At 40.8% G+C, this 21,640-nt stretch overlaps 1 protein-coding gene and 1 pseudogene across 10 annotated transcripts in view; both read right to left on the reverse strand.

Annotated features, from left to right (window-relative positions):
- Positions 1–21,347, reverse strand: part of CCDC25 (coiled-coil domain containing 25) — a 40,450-nt gene extending 19,103 nt beyond the window's left edge. For 2 of the 10 annotated variants that reach the window (XM_077942734.1, XM_028852284.2), the window contains exons 1-3: positions 21,213–21,347; positions 9,240–9,279; positions 3,479–3,530 (exon numbers count right to left, since the gene is read on the reverse strand). In XM_077942734.1, coding sequence (XP_077798860.1) covers positions 3,479–3,530; positions 9,240–9,279; positions 21,213–21,240 — 120 coding nt within the window. In that variant the 5' untranslated portion in view covers positions 21,241–21,347. 10 annotated transcript variants of the gene reach the window in all.
- On the reverse strand, positions 1,792–1,882 carry LOC114680529 (small nucleolar RNA U13; annotated as a pseudogene).
- Positions 21,348–21,640: the final 293 nt, after the last annotated feature.

The raw sequence follows: 21,640 nt of genomic DNA on the forward strand, positions 1-21,640 counted from the left end.
GGATTGCATTGGGAGTTATACCTGATGTAAATGACGAGTTGATGGGTGCAGCACACCAACATGGCACAAGTATACATATGTAACAAACCTGCACGTTATGCACATGTACCCTACAACTTAAAGTATAATAATAATAAATAAATTTAAAAAAAAATAATTAAAAAAAAAAAAGTTCTCAAGGAGCACACACTTTCAAACTGGGCACATTAGGCTGGGTTTAGGGGCTCACGTCGGTAATCCCAGCACTTTGGGAAGCCAAGGCAGAAGGATAGCTTGAGCCCAGGTGTTCGAGACCAGCATGGGCCACACAGTGAGACCCCATATCTACCAAAAAAAATTAAACTGGGCTCATTATGTGCTTCCAAAAGAAAGTGAAATTGAACTTCAATTCAAACAAGTAATAATTGGTGATAATGTGAACTTGGGACTACCACCAGTATTTTCCATCTTCTGACACAGCAGATTCCCCAAAGAAGACATTAATCTGACCCAAAATGAAACTTGGTAATGCCATAATTTATTTCCTCTAAATCTAATAGTTCCAAAATGGCAAGAAGTTGCCTAAAAGAACTCAGAATTTTGCTCCAGCATAGAGTTTATAATCCTCTTTTCCTTCACCATATAGTCCTCAAAAACATAAATAGTATGAGATGGGGCAAAATGTTTAACCTTGCTAGTAAACTAAAAAGTGAGTATTATCGCCATAATGAAGTAGCATCTTATATTCATCAAAACGGCCAAAAGTTTTTTTTTTTTTTAAAAGTTATAAAACCCAAAAAGATTTTGGAAAACCTATAAATAGTAGAGAGCATTTTAAACAAGCACTGTACTTTCAGAGGGCAATCTGGCAACAAAGCAGTTACCAAACTATGTACATCTTTTGACCCAGGAAATCCATTCCTAAGAATTATTCTAAAAGAATAATGAAAAACAAAAAAACAAAACACAGAACCAGAAGGTAGATCATGAAAAGTTATTTCTTGGGATTCATAATGCTGGAAAATTGTAAACAACCTATATTCTGACAAGGGAGTTTCATATTAATTGCAGCATATTATTAACTCAATGCAGTCAGTCAAAATAACAAATATGAAAATTATATAGCAACATAAAAAAGTTTACAAAATGTCACGTTAAAAAGTAATCAACCAAGGGATGTCAAGCTGAAATGTGGACAAAAGAATTTAACTGTATTACAAACACAGGACATCACATCACTGAAAGGGGTGGGGAAAAAAAGTAGCTTACAGCTAACTTTGGAAAATGATGTGTTTTTGTTGTTGTTGTTCTTGAGACAGGGTCTTGCTCTGTTGCCCAGGCTGGAGTGCAATAGTGTGATCATGGCTTACTGAGCCTCCCGGCCTCAAGTGAGCCTCCTACCTCAGCCTCCCGAGTAACTGGGACCACAGATGGGTATCCCACAACTAGCTAAATTTTCTTTATTTTTTGTAGAGACAGGGTCTCCCTATGATGCCCAGGCTGGTCTTGAACTCCTTGGGCTCAAGTGATCCTCCTGGCTCAGCCTCCCCAAGTGCTAGCATGGAAAACAATGTTTTGACTGGAAATGCTTTAAGGCAAAAAGCAAAGGATGACAATCAGAGCCATCCCCATGAGCTCATGTTTAGCTTAGTATAAATACAGATGGAGAGATACAGAAACAATTACGGATATGTGCATATGCATGGGTTAGTACACATACATGTATCTCCTTCTCTGTCACCTCAGAGGGCCGAAAAGCAATGACACTCCAGTAGTAACAGGCACACCCAGAGTCTAGATCTTTTTAAATTTTTTCACATCAGACATGACAAGGTTCAAGGGTGGCACATCTCATACACGCACATGAACAGCCAATCACCACACTCATAAACTACAAAAGGATCTGTCTAGATCTTGATTTCAAAACACCATTACCACTGAAAAGAACCAAGGTTCCTTGGAGAAATGCCTGATTCTGGAGCTGGGACAGGGAAAACACAAGACGAGCCTGGAACTCTCCGTAGTGCCAGAAAGCAAGGATGTGCTCAAAGAACAAAAGGATGGGAGCAAGTCAGAGGACACGGGAGCACACGGAAGCCCACTGAAAGAGTTCCAGCTGAAGCTGCAACGATATCAGAGTAAAATAACCCGGTTCCAGAACATACCTCAAAGGATAAAATAAACACAGGAGTCTAGGCTGATGCAAATAAATGACTGAATACATAAATAGGGGAAAAGAGAAAAATGTTCCTTCCAGAATTCCAAATAATGTATATGACACTCCCATATCCAGGAAGTAGTGCTTAATTCCATCCTCCACCTCCTTGAGTATGGGCTGGACTTAGTGACTTGCTTTCAAATAAGAGTACAGAAAGGGGGAGAAAAGCGACCTTGTAGTAGAGAAACCTCCAAACGCTACGCTGGCCAGGCCATCAAGGCTCACGTCATCAATGATAAGTCACGGTAATGCACGCACCCGATACGCTGTGATGAGACAGGCACTTCACTCTGTGATATTCTCCCCCTAAACCCATAACCCATCTAGTCACGAGAAAATATATCAGATAAATGCAAACTGAGCTATAGTCTACAAAATACCTGATCAGTACTTCTCAAACTGTCAAGGTCATGAGAAACAGAGAAAGAATGGAGAAATTGTCAAAGACTAGAGGAGAGTAGGCAGACACAACTAAATGTAATATGGTACTCTAGACTGGCTACTAGAACAAAAAGAGGGCATTAATAGAAAATTGGTGAAATCCAAATAAAGTCCAGAGTTTAGGTGACAGCAACATGCCAAGGTTTGTTTCTCCATCTTGACAAATCTGCCATAGTAATGTAAGATGTTAATGATGGAGGAAACTAGGTGAAGGGTAGATGAGAACTCTGTATGACTCCTGCCACTTTTCTGTAAATCTAATATTTTTCCAAAGTTAAAAGTTTATCAAAAAGAAAGCAGTACACTCACAAGCATATATACCCTATGATTCAACTATATAAAATATATGAATAGAGACAGATTGGAAAAATAGTGGTATTGCATTACTAGGGGCCATTAAATATTTTTTCCTTTATTACTAGCATGTTCTTTTAAACTTCCTAAAGAAGCCCAGGATAGCTGGGAACACAGGCCCTTCACTGAGGCAGGAGAATCACATGAGCCACACATGATATCCACTGGAGGAGACACAAAGTCTGGGAGTGTCAACTGAATCGAAAGAAAAGGAAAGCAGAGATGACAGACAGCACACCAGAAGTGGCAGAATAAGCAGTGCGTCTAGCTGGGAAATATGTACACTACCTCCTTCTACATCTCAAAAATCATCTAGAATGTTACAGAGTGATTTTCTAGGTCAGAGGGAAGACATGTCTTCATTTGTTAACTTCTAGATTTGCATACCGACTTATTACTTTAAGCAATTTAATTGCAAAAGATAAAGAACAAGATATGACGCATCATCAGGAGAAAAGTCATGAATCCATGTTTAAATTCAGTTACCTTATGTAATCGAAGGTATACATGAGCCGAAGAGAGTTTGTCCACATGAAACCTACAAAGAATGAAAACCACTTTTAGCAAGAGGTACAAGACAATTATCTCCTCAGGCCACACGCCATTTAAAGTATTCTGTTCTAAAAAGTGTTCACTCCATGCCTGCCACATGTGAAGCATCATGAGGAGTATACAGCAGAGTCACCACCTCCAAAGGGCTCCCCATCACCATGAAGAGGTACGAGAAACACTGAGTTATGGAGCTGTGAGTAAGTGCCAAGATGAGCAGAGATACTAAATATTAACTTGCTGGGAAGGGTGATTTTTCAAGATATAAAAAGAACTATCAGTGACCAAAGGCTTCATGATTAAAAAGGAGACAGTGAGATTTGCTTGACCCCTGACTGAAGCATAGGACTTAGAGCAAAACCAAGGAAAGGAATTTCAGGTGAAAAGAGTGGGGAATGAAAGAAGTCCGTGAGTCTCCAATGCTGCCAGCCTGGGAGATGAGCAGAACCACAGTGTGGGGCAAACAGACGACAGTTTTGTTTGTGACATCCCAAATTTCAAGTGATAGCAAAACAATCCAAAAGAATGTTGAATAGAGAGCTGGAAGAGTGAGGTGGGGCCTAAAGATGCTAAGCAGAACACATCATTAAATGGGTTACAATTCAATCATGTAACCCAGTAATTCACAAGCCCAGTAGTTCATCCAGTCCTACGTTCTGACAGTGATGCTAATATATGTCTCTTGGGTGAGCACTGTCCTTTATTGACATTGTCCTAAAAACATTCAGAATGTCCCCTGCCCCTTAAATTTACCTTTCATTATGACTCTATCATCTATCAATTTTATTAAACCTTTTAAAATCTATGCAACATTCAGGATATGAGATTTTTATGTTTTCAGTTCACCAAATGAACTTGACTTTCTCTTTCCAATACCCGGAAATGCCCCCTCAGAATCCCAGCATCACACAACAAACAAGGTAACGCGACTGTCACTTCGTGATTCTGTTAACTTTAGTTGATATGGTTTGGATTTGCGTCCCCACCAAATCTCATGTCAAATTGTAATCCCCAGTGTTGGAAGTGGGGCCTGGTGGGAGGTGACTGGATCATGGGGGTGGATTCTTCATGGTTTAGCACCATGCCCTTGGTGCTATTCTTGTGACAGAGTTCTCACAAGATCTGTTTAAAAGTGCGTGGCCCCAGCACCCTGCTCCTGCCATGTAAGACGCCTCGCTTCCCCTTTGCCTTCCACCATGATTAAAAGTTCCCTGAGGCCTCCCAGAAACAGACACTGCCATGCTTCCTGTATAGCCTGCCAAACCACGGCCAATTAAGCCTCTTTTCTTTACAAATTACCCAGTCTCAGGTACTTCTCTATAGCAGTGTAAGACGGACTAATATATTAGTCATACTGCTTCCTTGGTCCTTACCTTTCCAGACTGAAGAATGTTCAGAAAATCCTAAAGAGGCACCATTACATCCCACTAAGTTTCTCTAGCCATTTTCTTAAGCACTAATAAATGTTTTAGAGGTGAAAATGGTCACCTTCACACCTAGTACAAGATGTAGACTGTAAGATTCTATATAAAAGTGCCCTCTTTAAAGAGGTTAGTCATCTTGCTATTCACTATGAACACAGAAAAATATTAGGCACTTTTGGCACAGAGTCTGTGATGACTCTAGGTTTTACTCTTAATCATTAGTAATAGCCAGAAATGGACATAACATCTTAGTTCACTTATATTTCTCCAAGTGGTTCACTTACTCATTTGCATTCCCATGTGAGAGATTCAAACTAATTATCACCTTCAGCTGGATATTTTCCAGCCAGAAAAACCTGTGTTTTTTGCAAATCTAAAAATTACATATCTCATTACCGTCTTTCAAAATCTTAGGAAAATATCACACTAGTAACCAAGATAACTGAGAAGTAACTTCTCCCATTCCAACTTTTATTTGCCTTAAGCCAGTTCTCTATTTACAACATCTCCTTCCCCATGGGCCTACAGTAGATTACATTCTGATTTTTTTCTTAAAGGTCTCTGATGTAGATTTTGTCAAAAGAAACACCCAAATAATTCAATATATATTTAATGATATTCATACATAAGGAGAGAAAGAACCAAAACGTACACAGGAATATCACTGCCAAAATACAGCAACTTTACCAATATACAGCAACTTTACCAATATACACCAGTTTCAGGTTTGTATATGATAGATACACCTCTACAAAGGGCAGGGGAGAATGGATGAAACTATAAGAGAAAAAAAAATCCAGCTCTATAAACAATCTTGAGCAAGTTTCCTTAAAAAAGAAACAAACGATTTCTCAAATCTTTCTAAACATTTACTCAAAGTTTAAATTATAACCATAGTTCCCTCTTATCCTTGTTATCTTCCTCTCCCTGTTACCCTTTTCTGAATGCAGAGACCAGAAACCTCACTAAATGAGCATAAACTGTCTGAGGATACACGTTCAGGGCCCTGGAGCTGGGCTGTCCAACTACTTAAAGCGGAGTCTGTGGAAATACTAATCATTAGGAGGTCTGGACACAGTAAATGCACACTATTTCTATTTTCCTACATTTAAAGATGAATTTAGGGCCAAGCACGGTGGCTCACGCCTGTAATGCCAGCACTTTGGGAGGCCAAGGTGGGCAGATCACTTCAGTTCAGGGGTTGGAGACCAGCTTGGCCAACATGGTGAAATCCCATCTCTACTAAAAATACAAAAAAATTAGCCAGGCATAGTAGTGGGTGCCTATAGTCCCAGCTACTTGGGAGGCTGAAGCAGGAGAATCACTTGAACCCGGGAGGTGGAGGTTGCAGTGAGCTGAGATGGTACCACTGCACTCTAGCATGGGTGACAGAGCGAAACTCTATCTCAAAAAATAAATAAATAAATAAATAAATAAATAAATAAAATAAGCCTGTTGTGGTGGTGCATGCCTGTAATCCCAGCTACTTGGGAGGCTGAGGCAGGAGAATAGCTTGAACCTAGGAGGTGGAGGTTACAGTGAGCCAAGACTGCACCACTGCACTCCAGCCTTGGTGACAGAGCAAGACTCTGTCTCAAAAAGAAAAAAAAAGAAAAGATGAATTTAGTTCCATTCTCACTGATTCCTAGGAAAACCCTTTGCTTAAAAGAGCCTCAGGAGGTTTTCCGGGATAAATTCAGATGCTGACATTCACAGAGGTAATGAATGATTCAAAAGCTCCACAAAGTGAAGCAGGCAAACACCCCACGCTGGAATGGTGATCAACTCAGGATCATTCTTAGCACTCCCTGGAATATGTCCAAAATTGACAGCTGGAATATGTCCAAAATTGACAGCTGGAATGGGTTTTGAGGTCTACACCTACTCACATCACACCTCAAGTGTAGCTTCTGAAGGTAAAAGCCAATCACATCCAACAAGAGTCATTCATCTCAAGACTATTAAAGGGGGTCAAAATGGGCCTCTCAGTATCTGTAGACCAATTTGGGAAGTACTAACCTTAATGAAATGAAAAACTGAGGTCATAATTTATTGGATGTGGGTTGTAAACTGGAAATTTCTCTTCCATTTATTTAATTAAACAAATGAAAGTCAGGTAGAAGACCGTGGTACACTGATTTTCAGGCTGCATCTGATTATGTAGCCTTCTCTATGCAGGTATTTATGCCTCAAACCTGATAGGTTAAAAATTTCCATCAGCTAACTGCCTAACAGGTGCAGCCATTCTTATTTCCATGAGAGTCTAGAGATAGCTGGTCTTTAAAAACAACTGAAAATCATCCAGCTGCAGGTGGCAGGAGCTCAAAATGAAGATAACTGTGAAGTGGCCATTGTAGGGAAGTGTTCATGGGGACTATTTCTACGCTGGCAGAGAGTCAATTAGGAAATCAACAAATATTTACTGAATACCTACTATGTGCCAGGACCTATGCTAGGTACTGGGAACATAGTAGTTAATGAAATAGGTGGTCATTGTCCTCATACAGCTTACTGTCTCAGGCCCCAGGAAGGCGGGCAGCCCCAGTCTGGCTGTTTTCAGCATTGCACACTGCCCACTTGAGGCAAGAGAGCACCAAGCAGGGTTTAACTTGAGGACATATTTGGATTTAGAAGACAGGCTATTGTGCTGGAATAGGGACCAGATTTTAAAAAGCCTTTAAAATTCCTTTGTTCCAGCCGGGCGTGGTGGCTCATGCCTGTAATCCCAGCACTTTGGGAGGATGAGGCAGGTGGATCATCTGAGGTTAGGAGTTCGAGACCAGCCTGGCCAACACAGTGATACCCCAGTCTCTACTAAAAATACAAAAAAAATTAGCCAGGCATGGTGATGGGCACCTGTAGTCCCAGCTACTTGGGAGGCTGAGGCAGGAGACTCTCTTGAACCCAGGAAGCAGAGGTTACAGTGAGCCGAGATCGCGCCATTGCACTCCAGCCTGGGCAACAAGGGCAAAACTCTGTCTCAAAAAAAAAAAAAAAGAAAATTAAATCAACTCTACTAAAAAGCAGCAGCCTCAGCTCCATCACTAGAGGGAATTAAGTGAGGGGTCTGTGTCCACATTTGGAGAAAAGAGGTCCAGAGAGAGCTGCAGCAACAGCCTGGGAGAAGAAAGGAGTTGAAGCCAAAAGAGTAGCAGTCTGGAGGAGACAGAAGCAGTGACTTAGAACCAGAGCCGGAGCCAGTAGCAGACAGAGCAGACCTGGTCAGTTTCTCTTAACCTTAATTTCCTCATCTGAAAAAATGGGCATAATATTAATATCTATTTCACAGGGTTGTTGTGAAATTAAATGTACTACTGGAGGTAAACACTTAGTAGTATTTGGCATATAGTTAAGTGCTTGATAGATGTTCACTATCATAATAAAGCAAACGGGACCCAGGTGCCTTTATCTTCAGGGATAACATTTGGTAGGAGGTATGAGGAGTCAGGAAGATGATATCTCACTCCATAGGCAGGACTGTGCTCCAGAAGAGAGACAACACTAGGGTCAGAGTCAGTGGTGGAAGCTGAAGACGAAGACAAATAAAGTAAACTGGGTGTGAGAGTGTTATAGGACAGAAGCCCACGTGTTCATAAACGGTCCCAGGTCTGAATGGTAGAAGTCTAAATGGTGTTCTAAGACAGAGAAAAGAATTCAGCTTAAATGAAGTCTTTTTGTTTGTTTGGTATTCTTTTTTTTGGACTGGGTTTTGTGAGCAAAATAAATCATCTCAAAGGGAGACTAAGAAAGTATATGTTATTATTTAAAACAGTTTGCATACATTGTTTTAGAGAGAAGGCGTTGGGATTGGATCAAGACAGAGCTAAACTCATCGGGGAGTTTAGAAGACAAAGGGGAACAAGTGTGCTTCCTTTAAAGTTGGACTGGTCAGAACCTCCATCTATTCCATCTACATGGATGCCTGTATCTATTTTCTTCATTGCTTCATGTGGAGTCTTCATTTTACCACTCAAGAACAGTGGCCTGAATATTTAAGTGAGGTGTGGTCTCAGTAACTTACTACGGCGTGGAGACAAAAGGAGGAAAAAGAAGGCCTGTGTTCTAGAGGCCTTTGCTCTCAAGCCTGAGATCAAACTCAAAAACATCATTTCCAACTTGCAAGGTAATTAGAAATGAAGGGAACTGGCAGTCAGCTGTTTACCCCTGAAGACCCATAAACCACAGTACAAAGCACGATTCTAGTTTGAATGCTTGGCCAAGTCTAAGAAAGGAAACGATGATCTACAGAGAGCAGAACCGAAATTGTTACTTACCAGATATCTTCAGGCCAGCCATGCTTGATCAGATCTTCATCTGCAATGAGACATGAGAAAACAAAGAAGCAAAAACTGTCAAATGAAGATATGCCAGCGTTTATAAGTTAAGAATGGGAGAAATGTCAGGTCCTCCCACAAATTTCTCTCTCCCTCAATGAAGAAGAGTAATTCAGAGGCCTTGATGCTTGAAAATACAGAAAAAAAAATAATAATTTTCAAAATTGGACAATATAGACCTATAATTTTTATAAATTTATATAATACTTCTAATCTAAGGCTCAGATATTTCTATATGAAGATAATAAAACTAACACTGACAAAACAATGCAGCCACATTAGATGTTTCAGAAAATCAGCTCACCTAATAATACTTAAACATTAAAATGATCTTGCTGAAACTTTAAAGCACTATTTTACTTAAGAAAAATAACTTGATTATAAAATTATAGAAAATTTAAAACAAAACAAACAATAGAAGTATAAAAAGAAAATAAAAATCACCTAAAATTCTATCACATATGGAAATAAAATACCAGAAGAAATAGCTAACAGAGTGAAAAGTAATTATCTGGGGAGGTACAGGGTGGGGTGGAACATGGGTATTAAGAAGGATTTTTTTTTTTTTTTTTGAGACGGAGTTTTGCTCAGTCACCCAGGCTGGAGTGCAGTGGCGCGATCTCCGCTCACTGCAAGCTCTGCCTCCTGGGTTCACGCCATTCTTCTGCCTCAGCCTCCCGAGTAGCTGGGACTGTAGGCACCCGCCACCACGCCTAGCTAATTTTTTAATATTTTTAGTAGAGACAGGGTTTCACCATGTTAGCCAGGATGGTCTCGATCTCCTGACCTTGTGATGCACCCACCTCGGCCTCCCAAAGTGCTGGGATTACAGGAGTGAGCCACCGTGCCCAGCCGGATTTTTTTTTTTTTAATTCTAAGCATTCTATTACTACTTAACTTTTTAAACTATGTATTTATTAGATAAAAATAAAAATAAAGTTCTTTGGGAACAATGACCACCTAATTCTCTTATATGAATACACTTTTCTATTGTTGGCCTTTGGGTTGTTTCTAATTATAAATGCTTCAATAAATGTTTTAAATCAAGTTGTCCATATTTCTGATTATTTCCTTAAGGTATATTTCTAAAAGCTAAAGTATTCGCTCAAAGTGAATGCACATTTTTTAAGGCTAATATATATCACTACATAAAGGTTATATCAATAAATATTTCATATAGCCATAATAATTGGTAATAATTCTGTTTAATACAGAAGTATTTAAGTATTAAATGCCAATTTAAAAATTGTAAACGAGGCTGGGCACAGTGGCTCACGCCTGTAATCCCAGCACTTTGGGAGGCTGAGGTAAGCAGATCACCTAAGGTCAGGAGTTTGAGACCAGCCTGGCCAACACCGCGAAACCCCGTCTCCACTAAAATTACACAAATTAGCCAGGCATGGTTAGCACGTGCCTGTGGCCCCAGCCACTTGGGAGGCTGAGGTGGGAGAATTGTTTGAACCCAGGAGGTGGAGGTTGCAGTGAGCTGAAATCACGCCACTGCACTCCAGCCTGGGTGACAGAGTGAGAGACTGTCTCAAAAAAAAAATTGTGAATGATTCATATGTGATGATTTAAAATGTACCCAAGAAAGTATGGTCTATATAATTTGAATGGGGTATTTACTGTCCAGAAAAGGAAAAGCAAAAGGAAGACTCATCTTGGGTGAAGGCACTCATAACAACTGTAGACACCATCAGTTTTCTGAAAGGCTTTCGAATGCTTTAAGTAGGACTGAGCAAATAGCCAAAAGGTAAGCAGAAAAAGGAAAGAGAAATTTAAAAAATCTCTTTCCCTCAGTCAGGCAAAGTTTGGCTCCCTGATGACACCTGCTGGCTGATAAAAAGAACAGACCTGAAAGCTTTTCAGTGAAAGTAAATCATTCCACTTAAATTGATGGTTCTAATGAGTTCTTGGTCTGAAGTCATAAAGACTATTAGAAATAAATGCAATGGGCTAGGAATGCCAGACAATGGGGTGATTTAGAGAAGTAATGCCCATTCTTACAAGGCAGCCTAGGAAAAGTTGATACCTCCAAATGACTCTAAGAGTTCCTAGAGAAAAAGTGTTCCATACATACATACACTATTTCAGACAACAGATTCTCGCTCTGTCACTCAAGCTGGAATGCAGTGGCACGATCACGGCTCACTGCAGCCTACCTCCCAGGCTCAAGCCATCTTCCTGCCTTAGCCTCCTGAGTAGCTAGGACAACAAGTGTGTGTCACTATGCCCAGCTAATATTTTCTTTTATTGTTGTTTTTTGTAGAGACAGGGTCTCCCTATGTTGCCCAGCAGGGCTCGAACTCCTGGGCTCAAGTGATCCTCTCGCCTCCGCCTGTCAAAGTGTTGGGATTACAGGCTCACGTGAGCCACCATGCCTGGCCTCTTAAATTTTTTTCTACATAGGTTTTAATGACAGCAAAATGCCACTCCAGAGAGCTCTAAAAATATCATCTAAATTTATATCTGTGACATAAATTATGTATCTAGATTTGTATCTATATATTCCTACAACAGACATTCAAAGGATTCCACAATCTAGTCCATCCTAACCCACTCCTCCACAAAGCCTTCTCAGCTTTCAATCACATTTACTATCTCTCATCTGTCTACTTCTACAGCATTTACTATTCATGTTACTTCATTTTGTCTATAGTTTTTAAAAAATAGACCTTACTTTTTGGAGTACATTCACAATAAAATTGGGCCATACTTATTTTTGTGTGTAAGTCCACCTGAATGCTGTGAAAGCGCAAACTAAATCTTCCTCTTCGGATACCTGACACAGGCTGGAACATGGTCCCATAAAGACAAGCCCCCAGCAAACAGTAAATGAACAGAGAAGGACAGAAGAGACACAGTGGGAATGTCACTGGCACAGCTGCCTTAGGCTGGCACCACTGCTAGCCCATCCGTGTGAACCAGAATCAAGGCAGCCCTTCACACCCCACCCACTAGGTTGCACAGTGCAAAACTCGCACAAGCATATGTGGCAACTAACTCTGCTTTAGTGCTTCTCAGTAATCTAAGCCTCAGGTTCCCACTCTTGATATGGTACAAAGAAAAACATATTTGGATTTGTATTCACGATAGATAATCATGATTCCTGCTACTCCGCCTTATTGTTCAACATAACATAGGGAGACAGCAGCACCTCCTCAGCTACATAAGAAAAATGCTTTAATAGTCAATGTTACTTGTGATGATTTATGGGTAAGAGAAATATAAAACTCAAGTATTAATATGCTGCAGACTACTTCACCATTAAGTCACACCCAAAGTTAATGTCATAACTTTATTATCATGAAAACCTACTCTTTTTTTAAACTTTAGTTCAAATTTATTAGTGGGCCAAAAAATTTATTTAGCCGATTGAGATTAGCTTTCAAAAATGAAATAGAAATAGTAAAAAGAGGGAATAGCAAGTAGTATGAGTAATTTCTGTAAGTTTTTGTTTTAGCGATATGAACGTGTACATCAAAACATAATGTACTTCATACTAAGAAAAGCGGTCAACGAAGTTTGAAAAATGCTAGTATTTCTTAACTCAAAAAGAGCATTTTCAGCCTCAAAAGCCCCAGTAAGTATGTTTTCACTAATTTCACTAATTTAACCATTTTAAAATGGTTGTAAAAAATAGATGGGTCAGGCTCAGTGGCTCGCACCTGTAATCCCAGCACTTTGGGAGGCTGAGGCAGGTGGATCACTTGAGGTCAGGAGTTCGAGACCAGCCTGGCCAACATGGTGAAACCCTGTCTCTACTAAAAATTAGCCAGATGTGGTGGCGCATGCCTATAGTCCTAGCTACTCGGGAGGCTGAGGTGGAAGAATTGCTTGAACCCAGGAGGCGGAGGTTGCAGTGAGCTGAGATCGTGCCATTGCACTCCAGCCTGGGCAATGGAGCAAAACTCCCTCCCAAAAAAAAAAAAAAAAAAAAAAGACAGAAAATGATCTCCAAAGTTCAAACCACAGAGGATTTTTTTTAATTTGAAGTAAACAGCAAAGGTTAATCTGTGATTCATATTACTGTAAGTCAAATAACAACACAATACTTCTTGTAAAGTGTAAGTTTCTAATCAGCAACGGATGGACCAATTAGTTCATATATTATTTTATACAATTAAATTCTAGGAAAGTTAATCCTTTGGAGTTCCTTATAATGGATGAGCTTGTTTTGTTTCTCATAAGCTAGTTTATCAAAGTAGGTGAAAACTTAGAACCAACAAACCGGGTCGGGGGCATGGAAGGTGGTGAGAGAGACATAACACTTACCTGCTGAAAATTTTAAAATCAAATGCTTTTGAAAACTTACTTTCATATTTATCTTTTCCCATGTAAATAGTGTAGGCAGATGAATTAACTAAGATAAAACAAAAATAAAAAACAATTAGTAACTTCATTACCAACAAAATTGTTCCATGTGAAAAACAAGTGACAATGCTTACATTAGGGGTTGGCAAACCATGGCTCATGACCCAAGTCCAGCCTACCACCTGTTTTTGAACAGCCCTTGAGCTAAGAATGGTTTTTACATTTTCAAAGGGTTGGAAGAAAAAGCAAAACAAAGAAAAATAAGCCACAGAGATTGTAGGTGACTCACAAAGCCTAAAATATTTACTATCTGGCCCCAAAAGAAAAAGTTTACCATCCCTATCAATAGCTATTTTCCTACTTTCTCAGGGTTACAGTTCAATGGTATCACCAGTCCAGTCCTATACTTTTCCCTTCAAGATTAAAAAAAAAGAAAAGAAAACTAAACCCCACAACTAAGTTCCTATGTTCATGAAAGTTTTATTTTGCATAATTTTTTTAGCCAATATTACCCATCATATTCCAGGTGTGCTGCAAATTCTAACAGGCTCTCTACTGCATTCAGGGAGACCATGATTCTCCAACTTCTAAACCAGTGACTCTGACCCCTGATCTACATTAGAATCATCTAATTATGCCCCAGCTTCACCTCAGATCAACTAAATCCAAATCTACGGTGGGCAAGAGTGATTTGTGTTTTCTAAAAGCCTTCCAAGTAATTCTAATGTAAGGTCAGGGTTAGAAACAACTGTCCTAAATCAAGTAGAATCTTCTGGGTATGACTTATCCTAGAAATGACATTTGCTTTACCAAGGTAGTGTTTTATTGCAGACATCCCTGATCTTGGATTAAAGTTTCCTACTGAAATTATAACTGAGTGCCAGGTTTCAAAGCTAGTCTACCAAAACTTGTTAGATCCAATTAGACTAAACTCCTGAATTTACAGACACTGGGCCCTCAGGCTACAATGCCTGCGATGAAGAAGTACTGAAGCGTAAATACACACTGAAGCAAGGTACGGATAAGTGCAGGGTTGGGCTGGACAGTCTGTTGGCTATGATACCACAGCACAGAACACACACATGTACCTGGAGCCCTGAAGGACAAAGAGCAATACGCTCTCCTAAATTAAAAAGTCTTGTATCAGAGAGATTTCCTGTACTTTCAGTAATGAAAAGTTTCTTAAGTGATCAATCCTAGTTGCCTTTCTTGGGGGAAAAAAACCTAATTCCTTTGTTTGACATTTATAGTAACTAAGTACAGAAGTAGTTGAGAAAGGTACCTTGAAAGAATGTGTGCATTGCCAAGTTTACAGAAATGCTTGTCTATTACTGACCACTGTAGTACCTTGATCAGGCCTTAGTGTAGCACGTAACAAATGCCAAAAGGGTGGGAATAAAACTAAAAAGCATTTCAGATTCTCTCTGAATGGCCTGGCAATAGTTCAAGTGTATACCCTTTCAATCCTATAATGTCACTACCTATAATGTCACCATAATAGAGTACCAAAATATTCCACCAAGCAATAATCTTTTTACAACCTAAACACCCCTTAATAGAGACTCTTTAGATATATTACAGATTTGAACATCCATAAACAAAATACCATGTACCCATTAAAAAGAAATGGCAGGTGAAGAAATTAAGTACCAGAACAGTATTTTTGTGTATCTATATATAAGAAGATTCAATTTATAAAAAATAAATTATAATGGTATGTGTGTGTGGTATACACACACACGTTTTATTTTTACATGAGCACATACTTATTTATATGTATGGAAGCATAAACATTTTTTAACAACAGTTACCTTGGTTAGCCTGCTATAAAATGTACAGATGGCTTTTGCAATTAGAACAGAATTTTCAAAATAACGATATAGGCCAGGTGCAGTGGCTCACACCTGTAATCCCAGCACTTCAGGAGGCTAGGGTGGGCCAATCACTTGAGGCCAGAAGTTTGAGACCAGCCTGGTCAACATGTTGAAACCCCATCTCTACTAAAAATACAAAAATTACTGTCGGGCGTGGTGGCTCACGCCTGTAATCTCAGCACTTTGGGAGGCTGAGGCAGGTGGATCACAAGGTCAGGAGGTCGAGACCATCCTGGCTAACACGGTGAAACCCTGTCTCTACTAAAAATACAAAAAATTAGCCGGGTGTGGTGGCGGGCGCCTGTAGTCCCAGCTACTCGGGAGACTGAGGCAGGAGAATGGTGTGAACCCAGGAGGGGGAGCTTGCAGTGAGCCGAGATCTCACCACTGCACTCCAGCCTGGGCGACAGAGCAAGACTCCGTCTCAAAAAAAAAAAAAAAAAAAAATTAGGTGTGGTGGCACACGCCAGTGATTCCAGCTATTGGAGAGGCTGAGGCATGAGGATTGCTTGAACCTGGGAGGCAGAGGCTGCAGTGAGCCAAGATTGTACCACTGCACTCCAGCCTGGGCGACAGCAAGACTGTCTCAAGAAAGAAAAAATAACAACTGACATAAAATATTAATAAAGTTATCTCTGCAGGCCAAGCTCTCTAAGCTACAGTCAAAAGAATAACAGAGGAATGTTTTGATGGTTGACTTATTAAATGAGGTGATTAAGAAAATGACCATAAGAAACCTAAAGTGAGGGGCATTCTACAAAGTAATTCAACTAACAATGCCATGAAAGACAAAGACTGAGCAACTGCTCCCAATTAGAGGAGGCTACAGAGTAATGACACCTAAAGAATGCAACAATGATTTGTATGGTATATTTGTTACAAATACATCATTACAACACTAATAGGAACTGGATAAAGCCTGTTCATTAGATAATAGCCATGCTGCAATGTTAATTTCCTAATTTTGATAATGAAAAATGTCTTTTGAGAAGAGAATGCCCTTGATTTTAGAAAAACAAATCTGAAGCATTCAGGGGTTAACTGCAACTTACTAACAAATGGTTCAGGAAAAAGGTGTGTGGGAGAGAAAAAAATACAGAAAAAGAGAAAGGGAAAAAGAAAGACAAGGCGTGTGGTAAAATGCCAGAATTTGTAGTCACAGTGGCTCACGTCTGTAATCCCACCACTTTGGGAGGCTGAGGCAGGCGGATTACTTGGGCCCAGGAGCTCGGGACCAGCCTGGGCAAAATGAGGAAACCCTGTCTCTATAAAAAAAAAATTAAAAATTAGCTGGCTGTGGTGGCTAAAGTGGGAGGATCACTTGAGCCCAAGAAGTTGAGGCTGCAATGAGCTGTGACTGCACCACTACACTTGCCACTATACTTCAGCCTGGGTGACAGAGTGAGACTGTCTCAAAAAAAAAAAAAAAAAAAAAATTGGGAGTACTCTGGGAGAACATACATGAAATCTTTTACTAGTAACTTCTCTGAAAGACTGAAATTATGTCATAATAGAAAATTAGTCTGCCACAGTGGCTTACGCATGTAATCCCAACACTTTAGGAGGCTGAAGCAGGAGGATCACTTGAGGCCAAGAGTTCAAGAACAGCCTGGCCAATATGGCGAAACCGTCCCCACTAAAAATATAAAAATTAGCCAGCCATAGTAGCGCATGCCTGTAATCCCAGCTACTCAGGAGGCTGAGGCAAGAGAATCGCCTGAACCTAGGAGGCAGAGGTTGCAGTGAGTCGAGATCATGCCACTGCACTCCAGCCTGGGCAACAGAGCAAGACTCCATCTCAAAAAAAAAAAAAGAAAAGAAGATGAAAAATATAAAGGAACATCATTGTTGCGCAACAAGTCTGAATTAAGTTCCTTTCCATGTTAAGAAGGAAAAGTAAACTGAATTATTCTAGTTCATTTGTTATTCTCATCTAAATAATACGGCTGACTAGTACTGGAACTCATTATTTGGAAGACACTTGACTTACGGGTAGCAACCAATCCAACTTCAGAGGTGATCTGATTATTTCACAATTTATAGAACAACCTACTTTTAGGTAGATGACATTAACAGGTATTAAAAGTACAAGTGGACTTTGAGCCAAGTATCTACAATCAGATGGTCTTGAATTTGACATATTAGACTAATGTTCAATTATTCCCTTATGAGACAGCATGAAAGAATGAAAATGGAACACATTTTAGTCAGATATTAATCTTAAAACGTAAAAGAACAACTTCCTATGAAGATTTTCTTCCCATTTTAAAAAAGTTTTTATGCAGTAAAAACCATCAGTTAGTTGAAAACTTGGCAAGCCATACAAATTCATTTCCTGAAGATTCTATATATTTGTTGTTTCTATACTGCCAATATGTAAAGTTTTATTACTATTTTACTGAGAAAGTTATGATTTTTCCATTAACTTTGCGGTTGTAAAAGATCAGCTGCACAAGTGCAGTTTTATTAGGCTTAGAGGCCAAATATTTTTCTAACAGGAAACAGTTCTGATATTATAATGGAAGTCAATGAAAAAAAACAGGACCCACAAATCTAGTGAAGCATTTTGTTCTATTAAGGGCAGCTGTGTATGTGTGACTAGCACTTAAAGAATTTAGAGTAACTTTAAGGGGAATAGAATAGCATAAAATACATTCAGTACCTACACACCCTGCCTGTATATGTTTTTCCGTTGTTGGGTTTATATGGATATCTATGTTGTTGAAGATTCACGAGTGGAGAAGCTATAAAGAGATGCCTGAGTTGCCAAGAATGAAAATGCTTAGAGGCCTATAAGGGTATATGATTTTTCAGGCTGGTTTTGAATTTTGTTTCTAGTAATTTTAATAATATGGGTAAAACAAACCACAGGTACAGAAACAGAGAAATAGCTCACGGCGCACACTGTGGAAACCTAAACTACTGAGAAAAATAAGGAGATGTCAGTGTGATGACGGTGGAAGAGTAGGGTCTGTGAGTTACAAGTTACCTGGGCCTCCATCTTATTTCTAAAGAGAAAGTATCACCTTATTCAAACCCACACAAACAATGTGGAACTAGTTTCACTTAAATCTTACCTTTTGGCCGAGCGTGGTGATTCACGCCTTTAATTCTAGCACTTTCGAAGTCCGAGGCGGGTGGATCACCTGAGGTAAGGAGTTTGAGACTAGCCTGGCCAACATGGTGAAACCCCATCTCTCCTAACAAAATACAAAACTTAGCCGGGCATGGTGGCGTGTGCCTGTAATCCCAGCTACTTGGGAGACTGAGGCAGGATAATTGCTTGAACCCAGGAGGTGGAGGTTGCAGTAAACTGAGATCACACCACTGTACTCTAGCCTGGGTGACAGAGGGAGAAGTCATCTCAAAAAAACAAAAAACAGAACAAAACAAAAACTCAACCTTTTGTAATTCCAGAACTTTGGGAGGTCGTCGAAGTGGGCAGTTCACTTGAGCTCAGGAGTTCAAGACCAGCTTGGGCAACATGAAATCCCATCTTTACTAAAAATACAAAAATTAGCCAAGCATGTTGGCTGGTGCCTGTAATCCCAGCTGCACCAGAATCACTTGAACCCAGGAGGTGGAGGCTGCAGTGAGCTGAGATCGTGCCACTGCACTCTAGCCTGGGTGACAAAGCAAGACTCTGTCTCAAAAATAAATACATAAAATAAATCTCACCTTTAGGCCAGGCGCAGTGGCTCACGCCCGTAATCTCAGCACTCTGGGAGGCCAAGGTGGGGGGGCGAATCACTTGAGGTCAGGAGTTCGAGACCAGCCTGACCAACATGGAGAAACCCCGTCTGTACTAAAAAAAATATAACACTAGTCAGGCTTGGTGGCACATTCCTGTAATTCCAGCTACACAGGGGGCTGAGGCAGGAGAATTGCTTGAACCCAGGAGGTGGAGGCTGCAGTGAGCCGATATCGTGCCATGGCATTCCAGCCTGGGCAACAAGAGCAAACCTACGTCTCAAAAAAAAAAACAAAAAAACCTCACCTTTAGCATATAGAGTAGCAACAGAATAGACGGTGCTATGAGTAAGAAAAAAATGGCATTCATTTATTCAACAAGCATTTATTGAGAACTACTAGCCAGTCACTAAGTTAGGGAAACAAGTACAGTAGTCCCCCCTTATCTGTGGGGGATGCCTTCCAAGATCTCCAGTAGATGCCTGAAACCGAGGACAATACTGAATTCCATATATAAAAGGGATTTGCCACATAATGATGCTTTGGTCAGCAACAGACCACACATACTATGGTGGTCCCATAACATTATAACGAAGCTGAAAAATTCTGATCACTATTGCCTGATGACCTGGTAGCCATCATAACACCGTGGTGCAACTCACTTTTTCTAAGTTGAACCCCGTTTAAATACACAAATACCATTGTGTTACAATTGCCTACAGCCATTCAGCACAGCAACGTGCTGTACAAGTTTGTAGCCTAGGAGCAACACGGTATACCGTACAGCCCACGTTTGTGGTAGGCTATACCACAGGTTTAAGTATACTGTACCGTGTTACTACAACAATGAAACCGCCTAATGGAGCATTTCTCAGAATGTCTTCTTGTCATTAAGGGAGGCATGGTACTGGTATTCCCTATACATATATACCTATGATAAAGTTAATGTATCAGTTCGGTGGAGTAAGAGATTATCGACAACTAATAATAAAATAGAACAATTATAACAACGTACTGTAATAAAAGTTATGTGACTCTGCTCTCTCCCTCTCAAAATATCTTATTTTACTGTACTCACTCTTTTTCTTCTTGTGATGATGTGACCACGGAAAGCGAAACACAGGACAAGTAGGGACTACTGTAAAGAGATCCTGTCCACGCCCTCAAGGAGCTTACACTCTAGCTCAAGCAGACACCATTTAATACCACGTGATAAGTGCAATGCCAAAGGCATACTTGGAACGTTAAGTGGGTCCCAGAAAAGGAACAGCTAAGCAATCTTGGGGTGGGAGCTAGGATCAGGAAAGGCATCTTGGAAAAGATGGGCCAAAACTGTCTTAAGGGAATTAGCTGGGGGTTGATTTTAGGAAAGGGGAATAACAGGAACAGAATGAAACCAATTCGGAACATGGCATTTCCCGGGAACGAAAAGCACCCTTTCCTTATCTGTCAAAGATAAGTCAGAGCATTATCACAGGTCACTTCTGAGATCTGGGACATCAACTGCCCAGGGAGTGGCTGGGTGGACATTCCAGGGTCTTTTTTATTGTTTTCTGTTGCATCCCAGACCCTACAACCCCTTCCTGAAAGGGTAAAGCGCACTTCCTTAAGAAAAAGTTGTTAGCAGGTGTGTCCTTTCTCACGGGGGATAATTATCAGGGTGCAGCCACAATAAAGGCCGCAGACGGAAGGTGGGAAGAAGACTTGGGATAAGGTGTGTGGAGGAGCCCACAGGCTCTGGCCCAATTCCAGGGAGTGACGGGACGTCTTTCCGATTGGAGGAGGAGAACTCCCCGATACAAATACAGCAGTGGCATCGCCCCTCCGCGCCCCCCACGCCATGACGAGGAGACGCCGGGGGAAACCCTGCAGTTGTGGGAGGGACAGACGTGCTGGGGGAACGAGAGGCCGCGGGAAGAGGCACTCGCATCAAGGAGGCATTTTAGAGCGAGGATCAGGCGCAGCTGCGGACTGGGGGTCCCGGCTTCGGAACCCGCTGTCCAGCAGGGTCCCGGAGGGCGCGGCGCCCACTCACCGCTGCTGCTGGTGAAGTAGAACACCATGATCACGGGAGCGATGCGGTGACTCCACAGTGGAGCAGCAGCGCTCAACTCACGAAGCTCAGGATACCAGACTCTCGGCGGCCGCCTGGTTCTCGGAACTCCTCCGTGCACTTCCGGCGGACGTCGGGGCGCGTCATAACGCCGGCCGTGGGCGCCATCTTTAGTCCTGGCGAGGCGAAGGGTATTGGCAAGGAGTTTGGTTCAATGATTTGTGGGTTAAGGGAAAGAGGCATCTTGGGCACATTAGTTAACCTATCTGTGCTTCACTTTCCTCAGCAGCGAAATGAAGATGATACTAGAGCAGCTAAGTCACAGGATATTTTTTAGGGTTAATTAAGTTAATGGGCGCCAAGGGTTTAGAACATAGCACACAAGGGAGTTGTTTCTGATACTCACCTGG

Source organism: Macaca mulatta, chromosome 8, assembly GCF_049350105.2.
Source record: "Macaca mulatta isolate MMU2019108-1 chromosome 8, T2T-MMU8v2.0, whole genome shotgun sequence".
Taxonomy (NCBI): domain Eukaryota; kingdom Metazoa; phylum Chordata; class Mammalia; order Primates; family Cercopithecidae; genus Macaca; species Macaca mulatta.